Source organism: Vombatus ursinus, unplaced genomic scaffold (assembly GCF_900497805.2).
Source record: "Vombatus ursinus unplaced genomic scaffold, bare-nosed wombat genome assembly UNPS02014774.1, whole genome shotgun sequence".
In the NCBI taxonomy this organism is placed as follows: domain Eukaryota; kingdom Metazoa; phylum Chordata; class Mammalia; order Diprotodontia; family Vombatidae; genus Vombatus; species Vombatus ursinus.
This window is the reverse complement of record NW_020954552.1, coordinates 19,882,333-19,901,041: the sequence shown is the minus strand read 5'-3', so window position 1 is coordinate 19,901,041 and position 18,709 is coordinate 19,882,333. Positions and strand designations below refer to the sequence as shown.

The window sequence follows — 18,709 nt, the reverse complement described above, 5'->3', positions numbered from 1 at the left end:
GTGTCAGAGGTGGCAATGAATGTGGGACTTTCTCATTTAAAAGACCATCTTTCTGCCCACAATGCCAGGCTGCTTTTGACTATCCAATCAGTTATTTAACCTTATTGATCCTACTTCTGCAGTATCTTTTGTATCTGTACTCTCCTCTCTAGCTCCATTGCTGATGCTCTAGTATGGGCTCTCATTCCCACCCACTGAGAGATCTGGGAGCCTCCTTCCAGTCTTTTCTTTTTATCTGTGCTCTCTCTATCCCCCTCCAAATCATCACTCACATTCCCACCTAGACTTATCTTTCTTATGTATCAATATGGTCATACTACTCATCTGCTCCACATGCTTCAATACCTTTCCTAATGTCTATTAAGTAAAGTTCAAACTCCTTTTTTTTGGCATTTAAGACCTCCCACAATCAATATCACCCTACCTTTTCAGAGACTAGACTATAAAGTCCAAGATGACCATAATCATATCTTCTCTACAGTTTTATGTCTCCATTAGCACCTAGACAGTACTCCAGATATATTAGATACAATAAGTGTTTACTTAATTGAGGTGACATCAACCTGACATGATAACATTTAATGATTAGTATCAATAGCTTAGGTTTAAAAAATTGTACTTACTGGACTGTGTCTCTAATATCACATGGAAGGAAAAATAAAAAAGAAAGAGGTGAATGTTAGGTTTAAAATTTTAAGGATAATATTTTTCTGTTGACCTTTTTGTACACATGGATATGGGGAGATTCTAATATTTCATGAATACAGCAATTAGCTCTCATGACTTAATTAGTAAGGTTGCCTGAGGTAGTTAACATAGAAATTAAACTGACTTAACAATTCCTATATGTCAGAAGCAGGAACTGAAACTAGATTTTACTGACTTTAAGCCCAATGCTCTACCCACTACCTGACCCTCTCTCCATTCTATGGTCAGTCTTAAAACATTCTTTAAATTTCTGTTTAAACAATGTATGAGAATAACCCTTTATGACCTTGGTAATTTGCTAGTGAAAGCCTAGAAGGTCAAGGTATCTGACCAAGAAACCCCTTTACAACATCTGCATGTTCAATCTTTGCTTCAAGATTGGCATGGTAGAGTAACCCAACAGATTTATTGGGATGCCCCACTATACTACTGGGTAACTCTGACTGTTTGGGAATTTTAGGGAAATAGCAAAGTCTAAGTATGCTTTTCTCTAACTTCTATACATTGCTTCTATTTCTGTCTTCTGGCTCTTAACTAAGAGCACCTGTAATTTGAAATTAAAAAATTAAGTTTAGGTGGAAAAAAAGCCTATCATAGCGATGAAAAATTAATCAAAGTCTAATACAAGATATTTAATACTGTATCTAAAATTAGGATGATCTATATCAAGCAGTTCCAATTAAACAGATCTTGCTAAATTTTCAGAGAAGAAATTAAATCCTGAAACCAAAGTCAAGCTAATAAGTACATCAGCAGGGTATTAAAAATAAAAAAGGTTCAGTGTCTTATATAAATATGATATATTTATCATATTTATCACATAAATGAGTCCTCAAAATATGGAATTAAATAACATAACACAAAATGTTATCAATTAATTATCGTACCCTCTCTTCCAAGCTACTTTGCATTTAACTTTTTGTAACTTTGTATAACTAACATCTATTCACTTTATATTTATGCTCCACATATTTATATAGGTACTTAATGTCTCTTTCATTAGAATGAAATTATATCATTCTTTGAACTTGTGTCCACAGAACCTAGCATAGTGTTTGCCTGGCACAAAGTAGCTGATTAATAAATCCTTGTTGACTGATTGAAAGTAGTATGTCTTTGTATCTATATGCACACATGCGCATATACACATGTGTACATATATGTAGGTATATATACTTGTACATGCACACACACATTCTTTATACATATGCAGAACGCTTAATGAAAGGCAACATAGCAAAATGGATAGGGGATGGCCTTGTGGTCAGTCCTAATTTTGACACATACTAGATGTGTGACCATCAACAAATCATAACCTCTCAGTGCCCAATGCAACTCTCTAAGACTGTAAGTTAAAGATGAATAGCCAATCTGCATCAACAGTTTCCAGATTACTAATTCCTAAACCAATGAAATCACAGATTGGGATGGAAAAAAAAAAAAACTTCCATCTAGTAAAAAGGAAAGCAAAATCCCCATCTTCTGTACTGAAGTATACCTGAAAGAAATGGATTTAAGAATAAGCTGTCCCACCTACTAGTCAGTCATGTGACGATAGGCAAATCATTGAACTACTAAGAACCTCTACAATGGAAATAACATTAATTATATTAACATACACATCACACAGTAGTTATGAGGTAGGTGCTTTGTTAACTCTAAAATATTAAACAAACACGAGTTTGTTATTACTGAGTACAGCTTTGCTATCTGATTCTAGCCAGAAAATTTTCTAATCAATCATTCAACAAGCCTTTACTAAGTGCCCACTATGTCATCCAACAAAAGGGAGCAAGTGGATTCCCTGGTCAGCAGACTGAACGGATGCAAAACATGGCCTCCTCTGTAATGTCCCCTTCTTTCCTTATTGCTCCAGTTGACCCCCACTTTTTGCCACTCAGACCCTCCATGGCATTTTGCTTACTCTCCTCCTTGGAACATGTATTATTTTGCATTATGGTTATTTGTACACCTGCCATATTCCTGCATAAGACTTAACCTTCTGAGAGGGCAAGATCTCTGGGCAACGAACTCCAAATGAGGGAATACAATGCATTTCCAGCAGGAAGGTAGGCAGACCAGGGCAGATCAGCAACTGTTTTGCAACTTAACATTATAGAGTGTTTGCTCTTTGGGGTACAAAAAGGTTACTTGACTTGCCCAGCATCACACAAGCCAGGATGTTAGGGGCAGGACTTGCACTGAGATCTTCTGGAGAGGCGGCTTGGCTCACTCTCCTCCACCACCACATGCTGCCCACACAGGAATTAATTATCATCTAGCAATTCCCATGAAAGCCAGAGCATCAATTAAAGAGGGGAGAAGTGCTGATTTTTTTTTTGAAGTATATGATGTAGATATATGTGATAGACAAGGGGTATAAAATGATGTAAAATGGTATCAATACTTATTTTTTAATGGTTTGCAAGAATCTTTTAGATTAAATATGATGAAAAACCAAATTTTCATCAATAGCTTACATTATCTCCATTAGATTTGTACACAAAAACAATGTCTAAAGTCTGCCAAAATTAAACAAACCAACTATGATCAACAAATGATTATAAACATGAATTTAACAATGCTTTGCTCCCCCTACCCCCATCATATAAAACTTGCCAAATTAGAGAGTGTTACAGAAAAGTGCTGAATTTGGACCATCATCAGGGCTCCCAGGCTCAAATTCCTGCTATATCACTTACCTGTGTGACCTGGAACAAGTCACTTTACCTTTCTGGGCCTCTGTTTCTTTTAGTTAAAAATTCTGGGAGTTGAACTAAAGAGCATCCAAGTTTCCTTCTAGCTTCAAAACTAGCAGCAGATGTGGTCACCCCTGTGATCTTTGTGTGAATATTCAAAGGCACAGAATTATCTAATTACAGGCTTTCGTTATTTAGGTAATGGGAAAAGTGCACATTTAAAACCCCAGAATCTACTCAATTTATTTGTAACAATATGTTACCTTATTTTGTCATCCCTGAACCAAACGCTAAACGTCATTAGTGCTTGATATTTTTTGTTAACACAAAATAGTAAGTGAAAGCACCTCATATTACTTACTGATGTTGCCGGTGAAAGACTTATGTTCCCAATGGACACTCTCAACTCGTCCAAAGAAGCCACTGTACGACGGGGGCTGTCGGGACGCACAGGCTTGATTTCTATGCGGTACCTCTTTGGTTCTTCATCGTCAGAGTCAGAACCACTGGATGAGTAGAAATGGTTCTCTTTGGTATGTTTGGACCAGTTGAGGAAAAGTCTTTTTAAAGTGTTCTCAATGGAAAACTACTTTTACACAGAGAAATCAGTGGATAATAAAACTGAAAGGCTTGGAAGGCAGGTCCCAAGACTGAGAACAAGAACCAAAAGGAAATACAGAACTATTTCTAACCTGTGATTGCCAATGACTCTGAGATAAGCCTCAATGAAATGAAAACACATTCCAGCTTTTTTAATAATAAAAAAAAAAACCAAAACCTGTCAAATAAGGAATAACAAGCTAAGAAATAAACACAAGAATTTTGGCAAGAGGGCCACGTCTTTGGTCATAGCTAAGCCCAGTTCCCTTTTTTATCACCGCATCACATCAAAAAATACACCAAAGTAACAAGAACCACCACCAAAAGGAAAGAAAAGTAAAGAAATCCTTTTCTGAAGAGAAGACCTCACAGAAGATCTAATAGAGAATCTGAAGAAATGAGTAAGCAAAAAAGACCCCAATTCGATTTAATAAGAATTTATTAAATACCTATCACATATTAGGAGAAAAGCCTCTGGGCATAGTGCTTACAGAACTGGGTGACTCTAGGTAAAGTACTTAATCTCTTAGTGCCCCAGGCAACTCTGTACACAACACATTGTAGAACTGCTATCCATCAAGGTCAGTAGAGAACTTTACAAAAGGGAAGTTACCCAAACCTATGAAATCATGAGCCCAGGCAAAAATAATTTTTTTTAAATGTCAGGTACTCAGTGCTAGGCATTGGAAATTTTTAAAAAGCAAAATTTGGGTCACCTGACCCAGGAGTTTAAAATATACTTACAAGGAATAAAAATAAAACAAAATAAGTAAATAAGTAAAAATAAAATAAAGTAAAATAAAATAAGACTAAATTCTTCGGAAAGAACCAACTAACAGCTTCCTCCCCCCAACTAATACTTCCTTCCCTCTAACCCCTGAAAAAAAAAACACACACAAACACATTCACTGAAGAAATCTACCTTAAAAAAAATCTTCTGAGTTGTTTTAAAAAAAGAAAAAAACCTCACTAAGAGGAATAAGGGAAGATCTGCCATCTCTGCCAACTAGAAAAATGAACATAACATCACCGAAAGAAAAAGACAAATAAGTCAACAGTTTGGGATATTCAATTGAAAATCTTAATACAGAAATGGTTTCTCAGAAGAAAACATGGGCAGCCAGATGGGGGAAAAAATGCAAAGATGGCAGGGGGGAAAAAACCAACAAAACAGTACAAATGGAAGAAGTCTTCAGATCTCTACAATTCAAAAGAACAAAGCTGGACTATTGGTCTCTCTGAAAAATAAGCAACAGCAACTATTCCAGGCAATCATAAACAAAAAATTGTCTGAAAAGAGGGCAAAGTGCAGACCAAAAGAATTTGTGGAACAAGGAACCCCAAATTTAATCCACCCAGAAATACAGAAAAACTCCAGAGCTTTAGTATCAAAGAGAGACCCTTACAGGCAAAAAGGAAGAAGCACATCACACATCAAAATCATATTGGATTATTTAACAGGGACAAGAAATGAAAGAGGGTGAAATACATCACACTGACAAAGGAAAACAGATTGCCTGTCCAATAAAACTAAACATGCACCTTCATGAGAAGTAAAGTTGGGTGCTTTTGACTCAAAAACTGATTACAAAGTACAACCTTAACAAAGCAAAATAGTTTGTAAAGCAGAGATTTTTAACCTTTTGTGTGCCACGGACCCTTTTGATAGTCTGCTGGAACTTATGGACCTCTCCTGAAGATTATGTTTTTAAGTGCATAAAATACACAGGACTAGAAAGGAAAGCAATTAGATTAAAAGTTATCACAATATTTTTAGAAACAGTTTCATGGATCCCAAGTTAAGAACTTTCTGTTTTAAAACAAGAATTGATGAAATGATAGAGATAAATAAGGAAATTACTGACTACCCATAGAATATTAGAAAGATACGTAAGAATTTATTAAATGCCTTCTATGATTGATTATGAAAATTACTGAATGAGAACCTTAGAGCTCCTCAACCAAGACTTTTATAATAACTGATCATGCTGTAGGACAAAAAGAACTCAAACACAGAAAAACTGAAATCTTAACTATGCTCTCTACAGATTTTGGGGGGTGATAAGGGGGAAAGGGGAAGGAAAAAACACAAGAAGGGAGGAGAATGAGACTTGTTATTTCACTGGAATAAGGTACTTAGAGTGACACTCCAATAATAGAGATCAATACCACCTCAGCAATTTAGAGATTTCCAGAGTTGCCTGGGGCACTGAGAGATTAGGTATGTTACCCAGGTACACAGCCAGTATCTGAGGGGTGGAATTTGAATGTAGATCTTCCTGACTCTTTAGACCTATATCTATCACACCAAGGTTCTTCTTTTTAAGACCATAATAAAATATCTACTACACCAAGGTGCTTCTTTTTAAGACCATAATACAATAAAGAGTACTTACCAAAAATGCTACAAACAAAAGATGCAAACTTAAATGGAGACACTTAAAAATTATATCCTAAGAACTGGATCAATGACTCAATCATTGAAACAAATAGCATTTACTTATCTTTTTATGACACATATACAACATAGTAAATTTGGCAAATATGTAGATGAAAGGATATCATTCTGATTTGCTTCTGGTTTAATACTATAGCCTTCCTCATCTACATCAGGAATGTTCTGAAAGAAAAATAAGAATTTTATTGCAAAGACAGCTGTGATCTATGGTATTTCAGCAATTTAGTTTTATTTTAAAATATTACATATGATCAGTCATTAGTCAAGTTCTAAGATCAGATTAAATGCATATAAATTATCTCTCTCAACTTTTAGATAATTTTAAATTATAATGTATGCTTCAGAAGTCTAATAGATTAGATTAATGAAAAATGAAAATGACAACTACATTATTTCAGAGAAAAGTAATAAATGACAATATAATGATATATATTGCATTTCAATGACAAATCTGGCTGAAGACAGATTTGTGCTCAGTACTTGTGTTTTATTTTGTACTGAAATCACATATGAAAAACAGATTCACAGTCTTTTGAAAATCACCAAATCAGTTTACTGAGTAATAAATATATCCACAACCACAATGCTGGGAAAATGAGGAACATAAAATAAACATCATATATGATCCCTATCAACAGAGTTTACAAATAGATGTAAGAAAAGCAATCAATATGACATTATTCTGTGTTTAACCTCATGATGATATAAGGTCAGGAACTGGACCTGCAATTTCAATGGTATAAGAACTCCCAGGTGAGGAAACTGTCTATCAAAGCAGGTCAGCACCTTCACTGTAATTTACAGTTTTAGATGATTGCCTAGGACATGGAGCGCCAACCCCAACCCCAACATCTCTGAGTAATGAGATTAAAATGTAATTGGGCAATATTTAGGAAACTAAAGATACAACAGAACATAGATAATATTAAATTTGATTTTCTAAGTCAACATGAGGCCCAAAGAGATCCTTATGTATGTTTAATGGCCTCTTTTCTATTTGTTTGATACCACTGGCCTAGAGCAGTAAAAGATGAATTAGATGCCCAAGGTCAAACAGCTAATAATTACAATAAAATAATACTAATAAGAGTCAGTGGCAAAACTCAGACCCAGATCTTCCTGCTTTAGATGTCAGTGCAAGCGGCAGTCTCTTCATACCAATATGTAGTATGTAAATAACCGCTAAATCAGGTGGTAGAGGTAAGTATCACACAGAAGGCGGAAGGCTGTGGCAGTTCGGGCACTACGCACAGAAAGTTTCAGGGAAGAAGGTAAGATTTCAGGTGTGCTTGAAGTCTGGGTAATGTCTAGAGAGGTGGAGGTTAGGTAGAAACGGCTATCTGAGAGAGAACAACAAGAACAAGGCATAGAGAGAAGAATAAGCCTGGTGTGTTGTTGGTTCAGTGACAACAGTGGCCAGACTAAAACAAATAGAGAGTGTGGTGAATAGAGGGAAATAAGGTTCTATGGATAGGATGGGAACATCACAGAAGGCCTTGAAAGTCAGGTATAAGAATTTAAACTTGATGTCATAAGAAGTAGGGTACCATTTAATTTTTAAGCTAATGAGGGTATGATATGATGAAACTGATGTTGAAGGGAGTCTGATTTAGTCTTGTAAAAAATAGACTATTTTAAGTGACACAAAGCTGGGAGGCGCACGTGGGAAGCAGAAGTAAGGGGGGAACAGCCCACAGTCAGATATAAGCAATCCAGGAAGGATATAAGGAACTAAACCAGGGTGTCAACAATAGGAATCAAGAGTCTGAAGGTGAAAAACAATCAAGATTGTCTGACTAGATAATGAGGATAAAGGAGAAGCCTGAGTTAAGGATTAATAGCTGGCTGGGAAAATGATAACACCATTGAGGGAAACAGGGAAGTGTGTCTATATAAAAATATAAGATTTAGAGATGAGAAGGGATTCAAGTTGAAGAGAAGGAAAAAAAGGATTAAGACTGCCTGAAGAAAAATAGTATTGAGGTAGTGATGAGCAGGCATGTGAAATGGGAAATAAAACATCAGCTCAGACAAACGAAGGAATTAAAGATTTAAGGAGAAAGGACACTAGAACAGAAATGGGGAGTCTGCCAGAAAGTTAACAAGAAATGAAAAAAATAAAAGGATCATCAGGCTGTGTCAAAAGTCAGGTGAAGTTGAACAAAATTAACATAGCACCCCAAGTCTTTAGGCTGGTTCTTTCCTAAGTTCTGCACCACAGAAAAAGGAGTGGTAAAAGCAGATGCAGAGTTTCAAATTGACAAGAAAAGAAAATTAAAGGTCAAGACTCATGATAGGGACATGGACTTAGAACTTGAAGGGGCCTGAAAGGTTATTTATTTCAGTCCCTTTTTTTATAGATGAAGAAACTATGGCCAAAATTGCTGTAGAACCTTGCCCAAGGTCACACAGGTATTAAGTGACAGAGTCAGCATCTGAACCCAGGTGTGACTTCTAATGTTCTTTCCAGGTACCATAAGGAGGTAGTGATATTACTGTTTATAATTACAACTACTAACTACTACTATGATATAATAATAATAATAATAATGATAATGACAGCTGATCTTTAAATATCACTTCACATTCTTTATCTCACTTGAGCTTCAAAACAGCCTATGAGGCAGATAAAGAAACTGAGGCTGAAGGAGGTTAAGGTTCAAGGTCCTGTAGCTCACTAAGTGTCAGAGTCAAAATCTGAACCCAGGTCTCTTGTATCCAGCAGACAACTAGAAAGTTCAAGATAGCAAATCTGGTACAGCAAAGAAAACTAAGGAACTGCGTGAAATTGAAATATGGAATGGCTGGGGGTGTTAACAGAGATAAAAAGAAAGTTCTGCAGGTATGTGAGAAATTAAGGTATAGTTGTGGACTGAAAGTGAGAGTACTGAGCATGAGATTTATATATCTTTATCTGATATGCACATCTCCTTAATTTGCATCACTAGTTAATTTCAATCTTAGGTGAAGAGACTGAAGCATTTCAAAATTATTACCCAAAGGTTAAAAAATTAAATAAATCCAGGCAGTTTCCACTTTCCAATACTTTATATCGTATGGTTCTGTTCACTCAATATGATCTTTGCAAGGGAATCCTACATCAATGAGATTAGGCAATAACTTATGGAAATAGTTGGTTTTTTGTTTTTTAATCCTACAGGCTCATATCTACACAAACTAATTCACAGACACTCCCACTAAGTGAAGGAAGGTGAAAGAGTGTTACTGGCTCTTCATTCCTTTTTCAAAACACCCACCACATAACAAGAGTCCCATTTTTGGTGACTTACTTTCTCTCTCCCTTCACTGTTATCTTTGATACTGGTTTTCCTGATTTGTTTGGAGTTAGGTGAGGGGTAGAAATGGAAGAACAAAAAAAATCAGCAAAGAAAAAAAAAAAGCTCAAATTCAAGAGACAAATCCTCATAACTAAAGTCTTTATGGGGCCTTCAAATATTTGCCTTTTGGATTGCCATTACTACTGCTGCTGTTGCTACTAGTATTTATATGCTACTTTAAGATTTGCAATGTACTTTACAAACATTATCTCATTTGATCTTCATAACAACTATAAAGTTAAGTGTTATTAACACCCCCAATTTTACAGATTTTTCAAAGAATGGGTCTTTCAGTGCAACTCCAAAATAAGTGGCAGATCTTGATTACCTCTGCTAGCTTAGAGAAATTTATAAAGAGAAAAAGAAGTCATCAGTTCAAACTTTCTTGCGTAATTTTTTTAAAAGTGATCATTCCAATAAAAGGCATTCTAGATTAAAGAAGATAAATGTTATCAGTTAATATTTGTTATAGTCAGTATCTTATTGTACACAGGATATAAATATAATGAATGCTCCCTGATCCCCAGCACTTAGCACAGCACCTGGCAAATAGCAGTGCTTAATATGTGGTTTCTGACAGACATTTGTTCATCTATTTGATTTTAAGTCTTTCGTAAAAAATTCATCACCCAATAATTAGGTAGTCATTTCTTCTGAAAAATGTGCTATAGTTTCTAGGCCTGCTTACACTAAAATATGAATGTTATGAATCCTTTGATAAGTAAAACAATTCAATTATCTACTAACTTTCCTTAGAAGCTGGTTTAGACATTAGAGAAAGGAAAATTTGCTTTGAAAAAAACTTTTGTGTAAATTAATAGTGTTCACTTTTTCTTTAGATGTAAACAGATAATATTGTCAAGAAGAAACAACGAAATAGCCTAACATCATCTTTCAAATATATATCCAAAGAGGATTTATCCTCTCTGCCTAACATATCTGAAATAATAAACGTTGAAAGCATTACACTAAATAAATTTTTCAGTATACACATTTCTTGCTGTGAGGAATTACTGAAGTAGAGAATATTGGAAATCTCACTCTATTTTAGTGATTCTTCTTGTCAAGTCCCCCCTCCCTGGCCATATACAATTAATGTTCTCACTAATAAAATGGCAAAGGGAAAAAAGTACAAGTGTGTTCATATGCAAAGCTCCAATCTAGAAGTCCTTAGTTAAAGGAGGAGAAAAGAATCCTGAAATAAAATAGAAACCTAAAGTCTATGCTTAAAATAATAAAACAAATCAAGTAAAATGTTAGTCATACAACTGATATCACTACAAGAGTCAGTGAGTTAAGTTTAATAAAAAAAATTTTTTAGAATTTATTACTGGTTAGCAACTGCAATGAAAACCTTGAACACATCCTTTTAAACACAACATTAAAGGGAGTATGTGATTCAGTTTCAAAATATGGAGTTTATCTATTAAGTAAAGATCCTGATAAATACTGCAATAGGCACATAATATGTAGTAGGTGGATCAGAATTTTAGTGTATGATGCTACTTATAATTTAAATAGGCTTCTAGACAATTGTATGAAAAGTGGTATGTGAAAATGACAGGTTTTTTTCATTTCATTTCATTTTCATTGAAAATGAAAAATTAATTTCAACGTCCATAAGCATTTTTACATAATACTTGAAGATTTACAAATACATAATATCTCATTTGATTTGGTTCTGAAAACAACTCCGCCAGATAAGTGCTATTATTATCCCCATCCTCTACTGATGAGGAAATTGGAGCAAAGAGGTTAAATGACCTGTCCAGTGTCACACAGCCAGTAAATGAGTGCAGCAGGATTCAAACTCAAGTTTTCCTGACTCTAAAATCTACCATTCTATCACCTAACCCATGGCCTCAGAACCAAGGAGCTCCAAGTTCAAGCCCTGCCTCTGATACTGCGTGACTCCAACACTACTGGCTGTGTGACCTTAGGCCAGTCAAAGCCTCTAAATACTCTAGGCAACTCTCCAAAATGGTAAGATGCAGAGGTGGTTCCAAACTGCCCTGGGAGAGGGAGTTTCCTTATCTGGGAGTTCTCTCTACCAGTAAAGTAATAAGCCTTGCCCCCCTATCCACTAATATCGACAAACAATTCTATTCTAAACCAGTCGTTAATTAATGGTTCTACCAGTTCAGGTTGTGTGCAATGGAGGGGCTACATGTACATACATAACTTGGGAATTGTTAAGATACCAGAAAAGTCACCATCTGGTAGATGGTTAGTACAAAAATTGAATCATCAGAGGTTTCATCAAATTAGAAAGTGAAATGTATAAAATGCATCATTCCAAAAGCATGACAAACATAATAAAAACATGTCCCCAAAATAACTTAGAAAAATACTGATCTCATAAACACTTATAATGATTTTTATAAAATAACTAAACATTTCCTCAAAATTATTAAGCTACTATGAGCAGCAGTTGGTTGAATTATAAATATCAATACAAAGTCTAAACTGGGCTATACTGGGCCATACTAAAAAGTATTAGTGATATACTAAAAATTCAGACTATTAAAAAAGAAACATTACCAATTATTTGATAAAAATTATAAAAATTTTTATTTTATAAAATACTCTCTGCCTTTTTATTAATGTATGAAAAAGTTTGATAACTACAATGTCTAAAAGAAATGTCAGATATATTTGGATAAATATTTCTTTAATTATTAAGCCAGGGGAACGGGTCCTAAAACAAATCATAAGTTAACATTGTGAGTCAAACCTAATTATAATTCAGTTCAGTGATTTTCAACCCAATAGCTGTCACAGACCATTGTTCCACTAAAGACTGTTAAAAGGACTACATTCCCGCCTACCTCCATGTTGAATTTACCACCCAAATAATTTTTTGTTGTTTTTTTCAGCAATATGGAGAAGTAAATATGGAACAAAAACAACAGTTGCAATTACATTAGGTAAGCTTTAGATGCAAATTGAAGTCTGTTACAACTTTATTTTTAAACGGTAACAATAAGTTAAAGGACAAATGTTTTTAATCTAAAAACATAAAAAATAAGTAGCAGGTGTTGACAAGAAGCAAAAAAACAAGGCGTGAGGGCCCTTATTCTTATCAGCATCACCACTATGTAAGGTGATTTAAAAATGTGTCTACAGATTACTTACAGTTTTTGGTAAACCTATTCTTTCACTATAGACATGGGAAGTTTCATTTAAGGGTTTTGAATTATATAAAGAGGTTTAAAAAAAACAAAACAAACCTTTCAAATGTTACTAAACCTGAAAAGTACTGACCATGTTTTTTTTTTCATTATAATCTCCAGAAAACTCAAATTGATTTATAGTAAAAATAGAAAGGTATGGCCTGATGAGAGATCTGAAAACAAATTAACATAACCATTACACTAAGCAGATTGGGGAATCTGTCATGTACTTCAAAGGAAAAAAAAGCAATATAACAGTAGCTCTCAAGTGTTCAAAATAAGTAACATTTCAAGGCATTCTTATGCTAATCAAAATAACCACCACAAAATCATTACACATAACAGCCAATATTAAAATTAATATAACACAGTAATTTTATCTTTTCTCATGAAAACAGTTAATTTACATTATCTGTACTGTGAAGAAATCTACTTACAACTGAATCTGCATCTGGGCATTCCCTATTTAGAAAGAAAAAGAAAAAGAAAAAAATTTTCTTAGGCATTTTCATTTACCAGAATTAATTACTAATTATGTTTCAGCTTCTTTTTAAGGAGTACTTTGAATAGAATCTTTTTTACTCAACTAAATTACTTGAAGTAATTGACATACCAAAAATTTTTTAAACACTAAATACAAACATATTCTAAAGTGTTAATGGGAAACCATTAGGCTAGAGATTTAAAAGATAGTTGAATCTTCAGAAAATATTAATTCAGACACGATTTAATCCAAGGGTGGGGAACCTGCGGCCTTGAGGTCACAGGTTTCCCACTCCTGTTAAAAATTAATTCTCTAAGGGGCAGTTAGGTGGCACAGTGGATAGAGTTCTGGCCTGGGAGTCAGGAGTACATGAGTTCAAATTCGACCTCAGACTCTTGACACTTACTAGCTGTGTGACCTTGGGCAATTCACTTAACTCCAAATGCCTCACCAAAAAGCAAAAAAAAAAAAAAAAATTAATTCTCTAATACTCAAATTAGGGTAAATGAAATAATTAACAGTATTTGTGTAGCACTTTAAGTATGAAAAACATTTTATATACATTTGTTCTTTTGAGCTATAAATCTGTTAATAATCTATAAACAAAATTTGGCCTATCTGACTCAAACAAAACTTTAATACCATTAAAAATTATTTTTCTTCTATGAATATTCTATCATATAACATACTGTTAGGGAAATTAATAGTCTTAGAGTAACTGTCAAATAGATTTTAATCAAGCCTATTCATTTAATGTACCTTCTGTACCTAAAAACAGTATCAATGAAAACCATTTCCCCAAAGATGTTATTTGCACCCATAATTTTATACACTGAATGTTCTATAGTATAAAATATATTCAACAAGCTTTTATTAAGCAAATTCTAGTGTAAGACATTATTATTTTAGGCACCAAGGACACAAAAACAAAGAGGTCCTGTCTTTAAAGAGCTTGCCTTCTATTATGGAATACACACAAAAGTAAATATAGGAACAAGAACTAGGAAGTCTACAGAGAAGTAGCTGATGAGAGGGGCCACTGGCCATGTTCCCCTCTTCTACAGTTTAAAGGAAGTGGAGTCTGCTGGCTCTAGCATGTCAAACACAGTAACTTCCACATATGCCCTTTGCCCAAGATTACAGAGAATATGTATGGACAGACATTATATTCCAATAATAACCAACATTGGTGGCACTTGCACTTAATAATATTCACTAGTCACTCACTGGTAGAGGTTGGGGAGTTAAACACTCCCCTTGCTTCTCAATGCCACTCTCTCCTACCCCTTATCACTCAGTAACCTTCTCCTCTGTTGAGGTTCATTTAATTCATATTTATCATCCAATTAAGATTCTAGTGGCTGTTGTCCTTTATTTAGCATGTAAAGCCCTTCATAACCCGGCCTCTTCCTACCTTTTCCAGTCTTCTTACACTTTACTTCCCTCCATGTATTCCTCAATCTAATGACACTGGCCTCCTTGTTTTAACTCATACAAGACACTCCATCTCCCCATTTTCACTGGCTGTCCCCGTGCCTGCAATTTACTTCCTCTACATTTCAGCTTTCCTTCAAGACTTAACTAAAGTTCCACCTTCTAGAAGAAGACATTGCTAGTTCTCCACAGTGCTTTCCCTCTCAGAATATACCCAGTTTATCCCGTGTATGTCAAGTTTGTAACATAGTTGTATGTTGTCTCCCCCATTACTCTGTGAGCTACTTGAGGCAGAGACTATTTTTTTTCTTTCTTTGTATCCCCAGTGCTTTACACAGTGTCTAAAACATGGTATGCCTTTAATAAATGCTCTCTGACTTGACTCTGAAGCATTTGACACTGGTGAATCCTCCTAAATACTCTCTCCTCTCTTGGTTTTCATGACATTGACCATTCCATGAAGGTTGTCCCCTCAAGGTTAGATCCTAGACCCTCTTCTCTTTTCCCTTTATACTATTTCACTTGGTGACCTCATCAACTCCCATGGATTCAACTGCCATATGCATCTCGACCTCAACATGTCCAAAAGAAAATTCTTCAGTTTTCCTGCATTCTTCTTCCCACCCCATTATGACATTCCTTATTATTGTTGAGGGCAATACAATCCCATCAATAATATAGGTTCCCAATCTCCATGTCTTCCCTACGTCTTCAGTCTTCATATATATATATACAATCTGTATATGCCAAATCTTAAGAGTCTATACATACTTTCACAACATCTCTTCTATAGGTTCCTTTCTCTCCACTCATACAGCCACCACTCTAGGTGAGGCCCTCATCACCACACCTATACTACTACAATAGCTTTCTAATTAGTTTCCCCATAAAATCTACCCTTCTGCTGCCAAAGTGATTTTTCTCAAGCACAGGGTTGCCCATTTGCCTTCTCTTTCCTGACCTTCCCATCCCATTCCAAATGAGTCCTAGTGGATCCCTGTTACCTCTAGAATCAAATATAAACTCCTCTGTTTGGCATTTAAAATCTTTCACATTTACATACTGTATATATCTTGTATATAAAGATATATTATTTACATGTTGTCTCCTCCATTAGAATGTGAGTTCTAGAGTTCTAATTCATCTAGAATGTGGGGGCAGGTACTGCTTTTCTTTTTGCTTACACAATACCTGGGGCACACAGTATACACAAATATTTTTTAACTGACTGTTCCTGGGCCAGTCCACAAAGGCCTATTCAAGTCATAATACATCTTTAATAGTCATAATACACCTTTAAAGTCATAATACACTACTTCATTAGATCTAACCACAAACAACAATCTCTTTTCTATGAGAAAATATATTAGTTCCAAACCAAAGCACCAGGAAAAGAAGAGTGGGGGATTCTCCTAGCTCTAGCAGCTACTTCAGGAGGAAGCTAAATTCCATGGCATCTGGCATGAGGAGGCACCAGTGAAACTCTAACAGTCTGTGTAACAAGGAGTACTTCTCACCACCTCCATGAGCTGGCGGAGGGTACCTATAAAGACTACAATGCTGTAACACTAGTTCAATCCCACCAAATGTTATGAACTAGGGAAGAAAAGGGCACTTTGTCAAATTTGAGAAGGGTAAAATCTACAAAAAATACAGAAGAAAAAAAATTATACTTAATATACTTACACTGATTCTGCATCCTTTTCCTTCTTAATTATTCCTGACAAAGCAAAAGTCTTTCTTTTTCTTGGCTTTATCCCTTTAAAGTGAACGTTTATTGTTAACAGAGAATGAAGAATTATTCACTGGATGCTTTATCAGAGACATTATTTGAGTAATTTGTGAATCTTAGCACACACTTTATATTTAAAGCCTTTGATACAGATATGAGAAGGAAAGAACATTTTTCTAAGATTATCACTTTTCTAAGAAAACCATTTTGATTTGATCATTACAAGGTCAAATCATGTCCTCTGGGTATACAATGACTACATAATAATCTTCTTTCTTTCATATATCAGGGTGACAATGCCGACCAATAATCAGTAGGACAGGCACTCTGTAGCTGTTTCTAGTAGATCTGTGCTGATCCATCTCATACTCCTGTCCTGCCCCCTTCTCGTGGGACTACATACACTTGAAGGCCATGCCTGGCTAGGGCTAATGGTCAATGGCACAGAGGAAGGTTATATGACCCACATGCAGAATGAACCTATTAAAATGGTTACAGCTTTAACCAGCTGGTTGTATGTAATCATTACAACACAGAAAGGATAATACTGGTATTACCTTTGTTCAATATCATTGTCATAAACTGTAACTCAGCAGTAAATATCAACATTTGTTTTCATAATCAATTGGGTCTTCATTTTTTTTTATTACACATCAAAATGAATGTTCTTTAGAATCTATTATATCAACTTAACCTAGGATCTAGGATCTATGGTCTTTAGGAGAAAAGGTTTTGTTACTTATGTAATGTTACCAAGATGTCATATTAAAAGTTTAGACCTTACATTCGTATAGTACTTTATAGTTTTCAAAGCCTTCTCATATGTGTTTATCATTTTTTCTTCATCATGCCCCTAAGAGATAAGTAAAGCTAGTAATATTGGTCATTCTCATTTTGCAGATACGAAAATGGAACTGAGAGCTTAAGTGACTTGCTAACAATTGAAGCTATCAAAAAATGAAATGGGTTGCTTTAGAAAGTGCACTCACTGGAAATCTTTAAAGTCTGAATGACCTCTCACTGGAAATGCTGCAGAAAGCAACCATGATTCAAGTGGGAATTGGGCTGGATGATTCTCCCATTCTATGATCTATAAACTTGGGCTAGAACCTGAGTCTCCTGATTGTTACTCAGTGCTTCCTCAAACTGCACAATTCTGTATTATTAAAACATAAAACAGTAAACATTTTATACTATTATGTACTTATATACTAGTTACTTTATAACTTTAATATTCATATAATTCTAAAATACTACTTTTGTACAATGGAGGGAAGGAAAACATAGTGTACATTTAGAAATCATAGTAACTCCTGCCATTTATATAGTAGTAAAAGGTTTGCAAAGTGCTTTACAAATGTACTCTCCCCAATTTACATGTAGAGACATGAGTGGTTAAGTGACTGACAGTGTTAGAGGTAGGATATGAACACAGTCCTTCTTTCTGACTCGAAGTTCAGCACTCTAGGCAAATATATACAACACATCTTCTATAAAATATACTGTATTTGGGCAACAAGTTAATACTTTCTTTTGGCAACCCAAAAATCTATTTGTGAGGAAGTAAAGATAAGGTGCTGCTAACTTTCATAGCATGTTAATATAAGGGGGAAATACTCTTTTTTTCCTATAAATACACCCCTTGCTAGGACTATTGTTGGTAATTACCCTTTGGATGTTCTAATAATCCCTAATGTTTATCTATTTAAGAACAAGACTATCAGGTTGCTAAGATTTAGGGGGTAGTAACTAGTTAAATTCTAATGCAATAACATAATTCATCACTTGTTACTTACCTTCAGCTACACTAGCAGCATCACATTCTTCAAATTCGATAAGGCCTAGGGGGAAAAAAAGAGCAAATTTAGTAGCCTAGTAGAAAATAACAATCAAAACACAGCAGATCAAAACGCTATTTTTAAAAGAAATTTCTAATATTTTCCCAATTTTTACATGTTAAGTAGTTAATATTTAAAGAAATTAAATTATACTAACATTGCCTTATTAAGCACTTTCTACATTTAAACACTACTTTGACAGGCAAATAGATTTTAAACTCCTTAAGATCAGTGACCTTGTCTTA

At 34.9% G+C, this 18,709-nt stretch overlaps 1 protein-coding gene across 1 annotated transcript in view; it reads right to left on the bottom strand.

The window, feature by feature from the left end:
* Positions 1 to 18,709, bottom strand: part of FCHO2 (FCH domain only 2) — a 151,567-nt gene that overhangs the window by 41,632 nt on the left and 91,226 nt on the right. Inside the window, exons 10-15 of the mRNA XM_027864185.1 lie at positions 18,423 to 18,467; positions 16,581 to 16,653; positions 13,414 to 13,438; positions 6,570 to 6,627; positions 3,769 to 3,944; positions 624 to 635 (exon numbers count right to left, since the gene is read on the bottom strand). Coding sequence (XP_027719986.1) covers positions 624 to 635; positions 3,769 to 3,944; positions 6,570 to 6,627; positions 13,414 to 13,438; positions 16,581 to 16,653; positions 18,423 to 18,467 — 389 coding nt within the window. The remainder of the gene's footprint in view (positions 1 to 623; positions 636 to 3,768; positions 3,945 to 6,569; positions 6,628 to 13,413; positions 13,439 to 16,580; positions 16,654 to 18,422; positions 18,468 to 18,709) is intronic.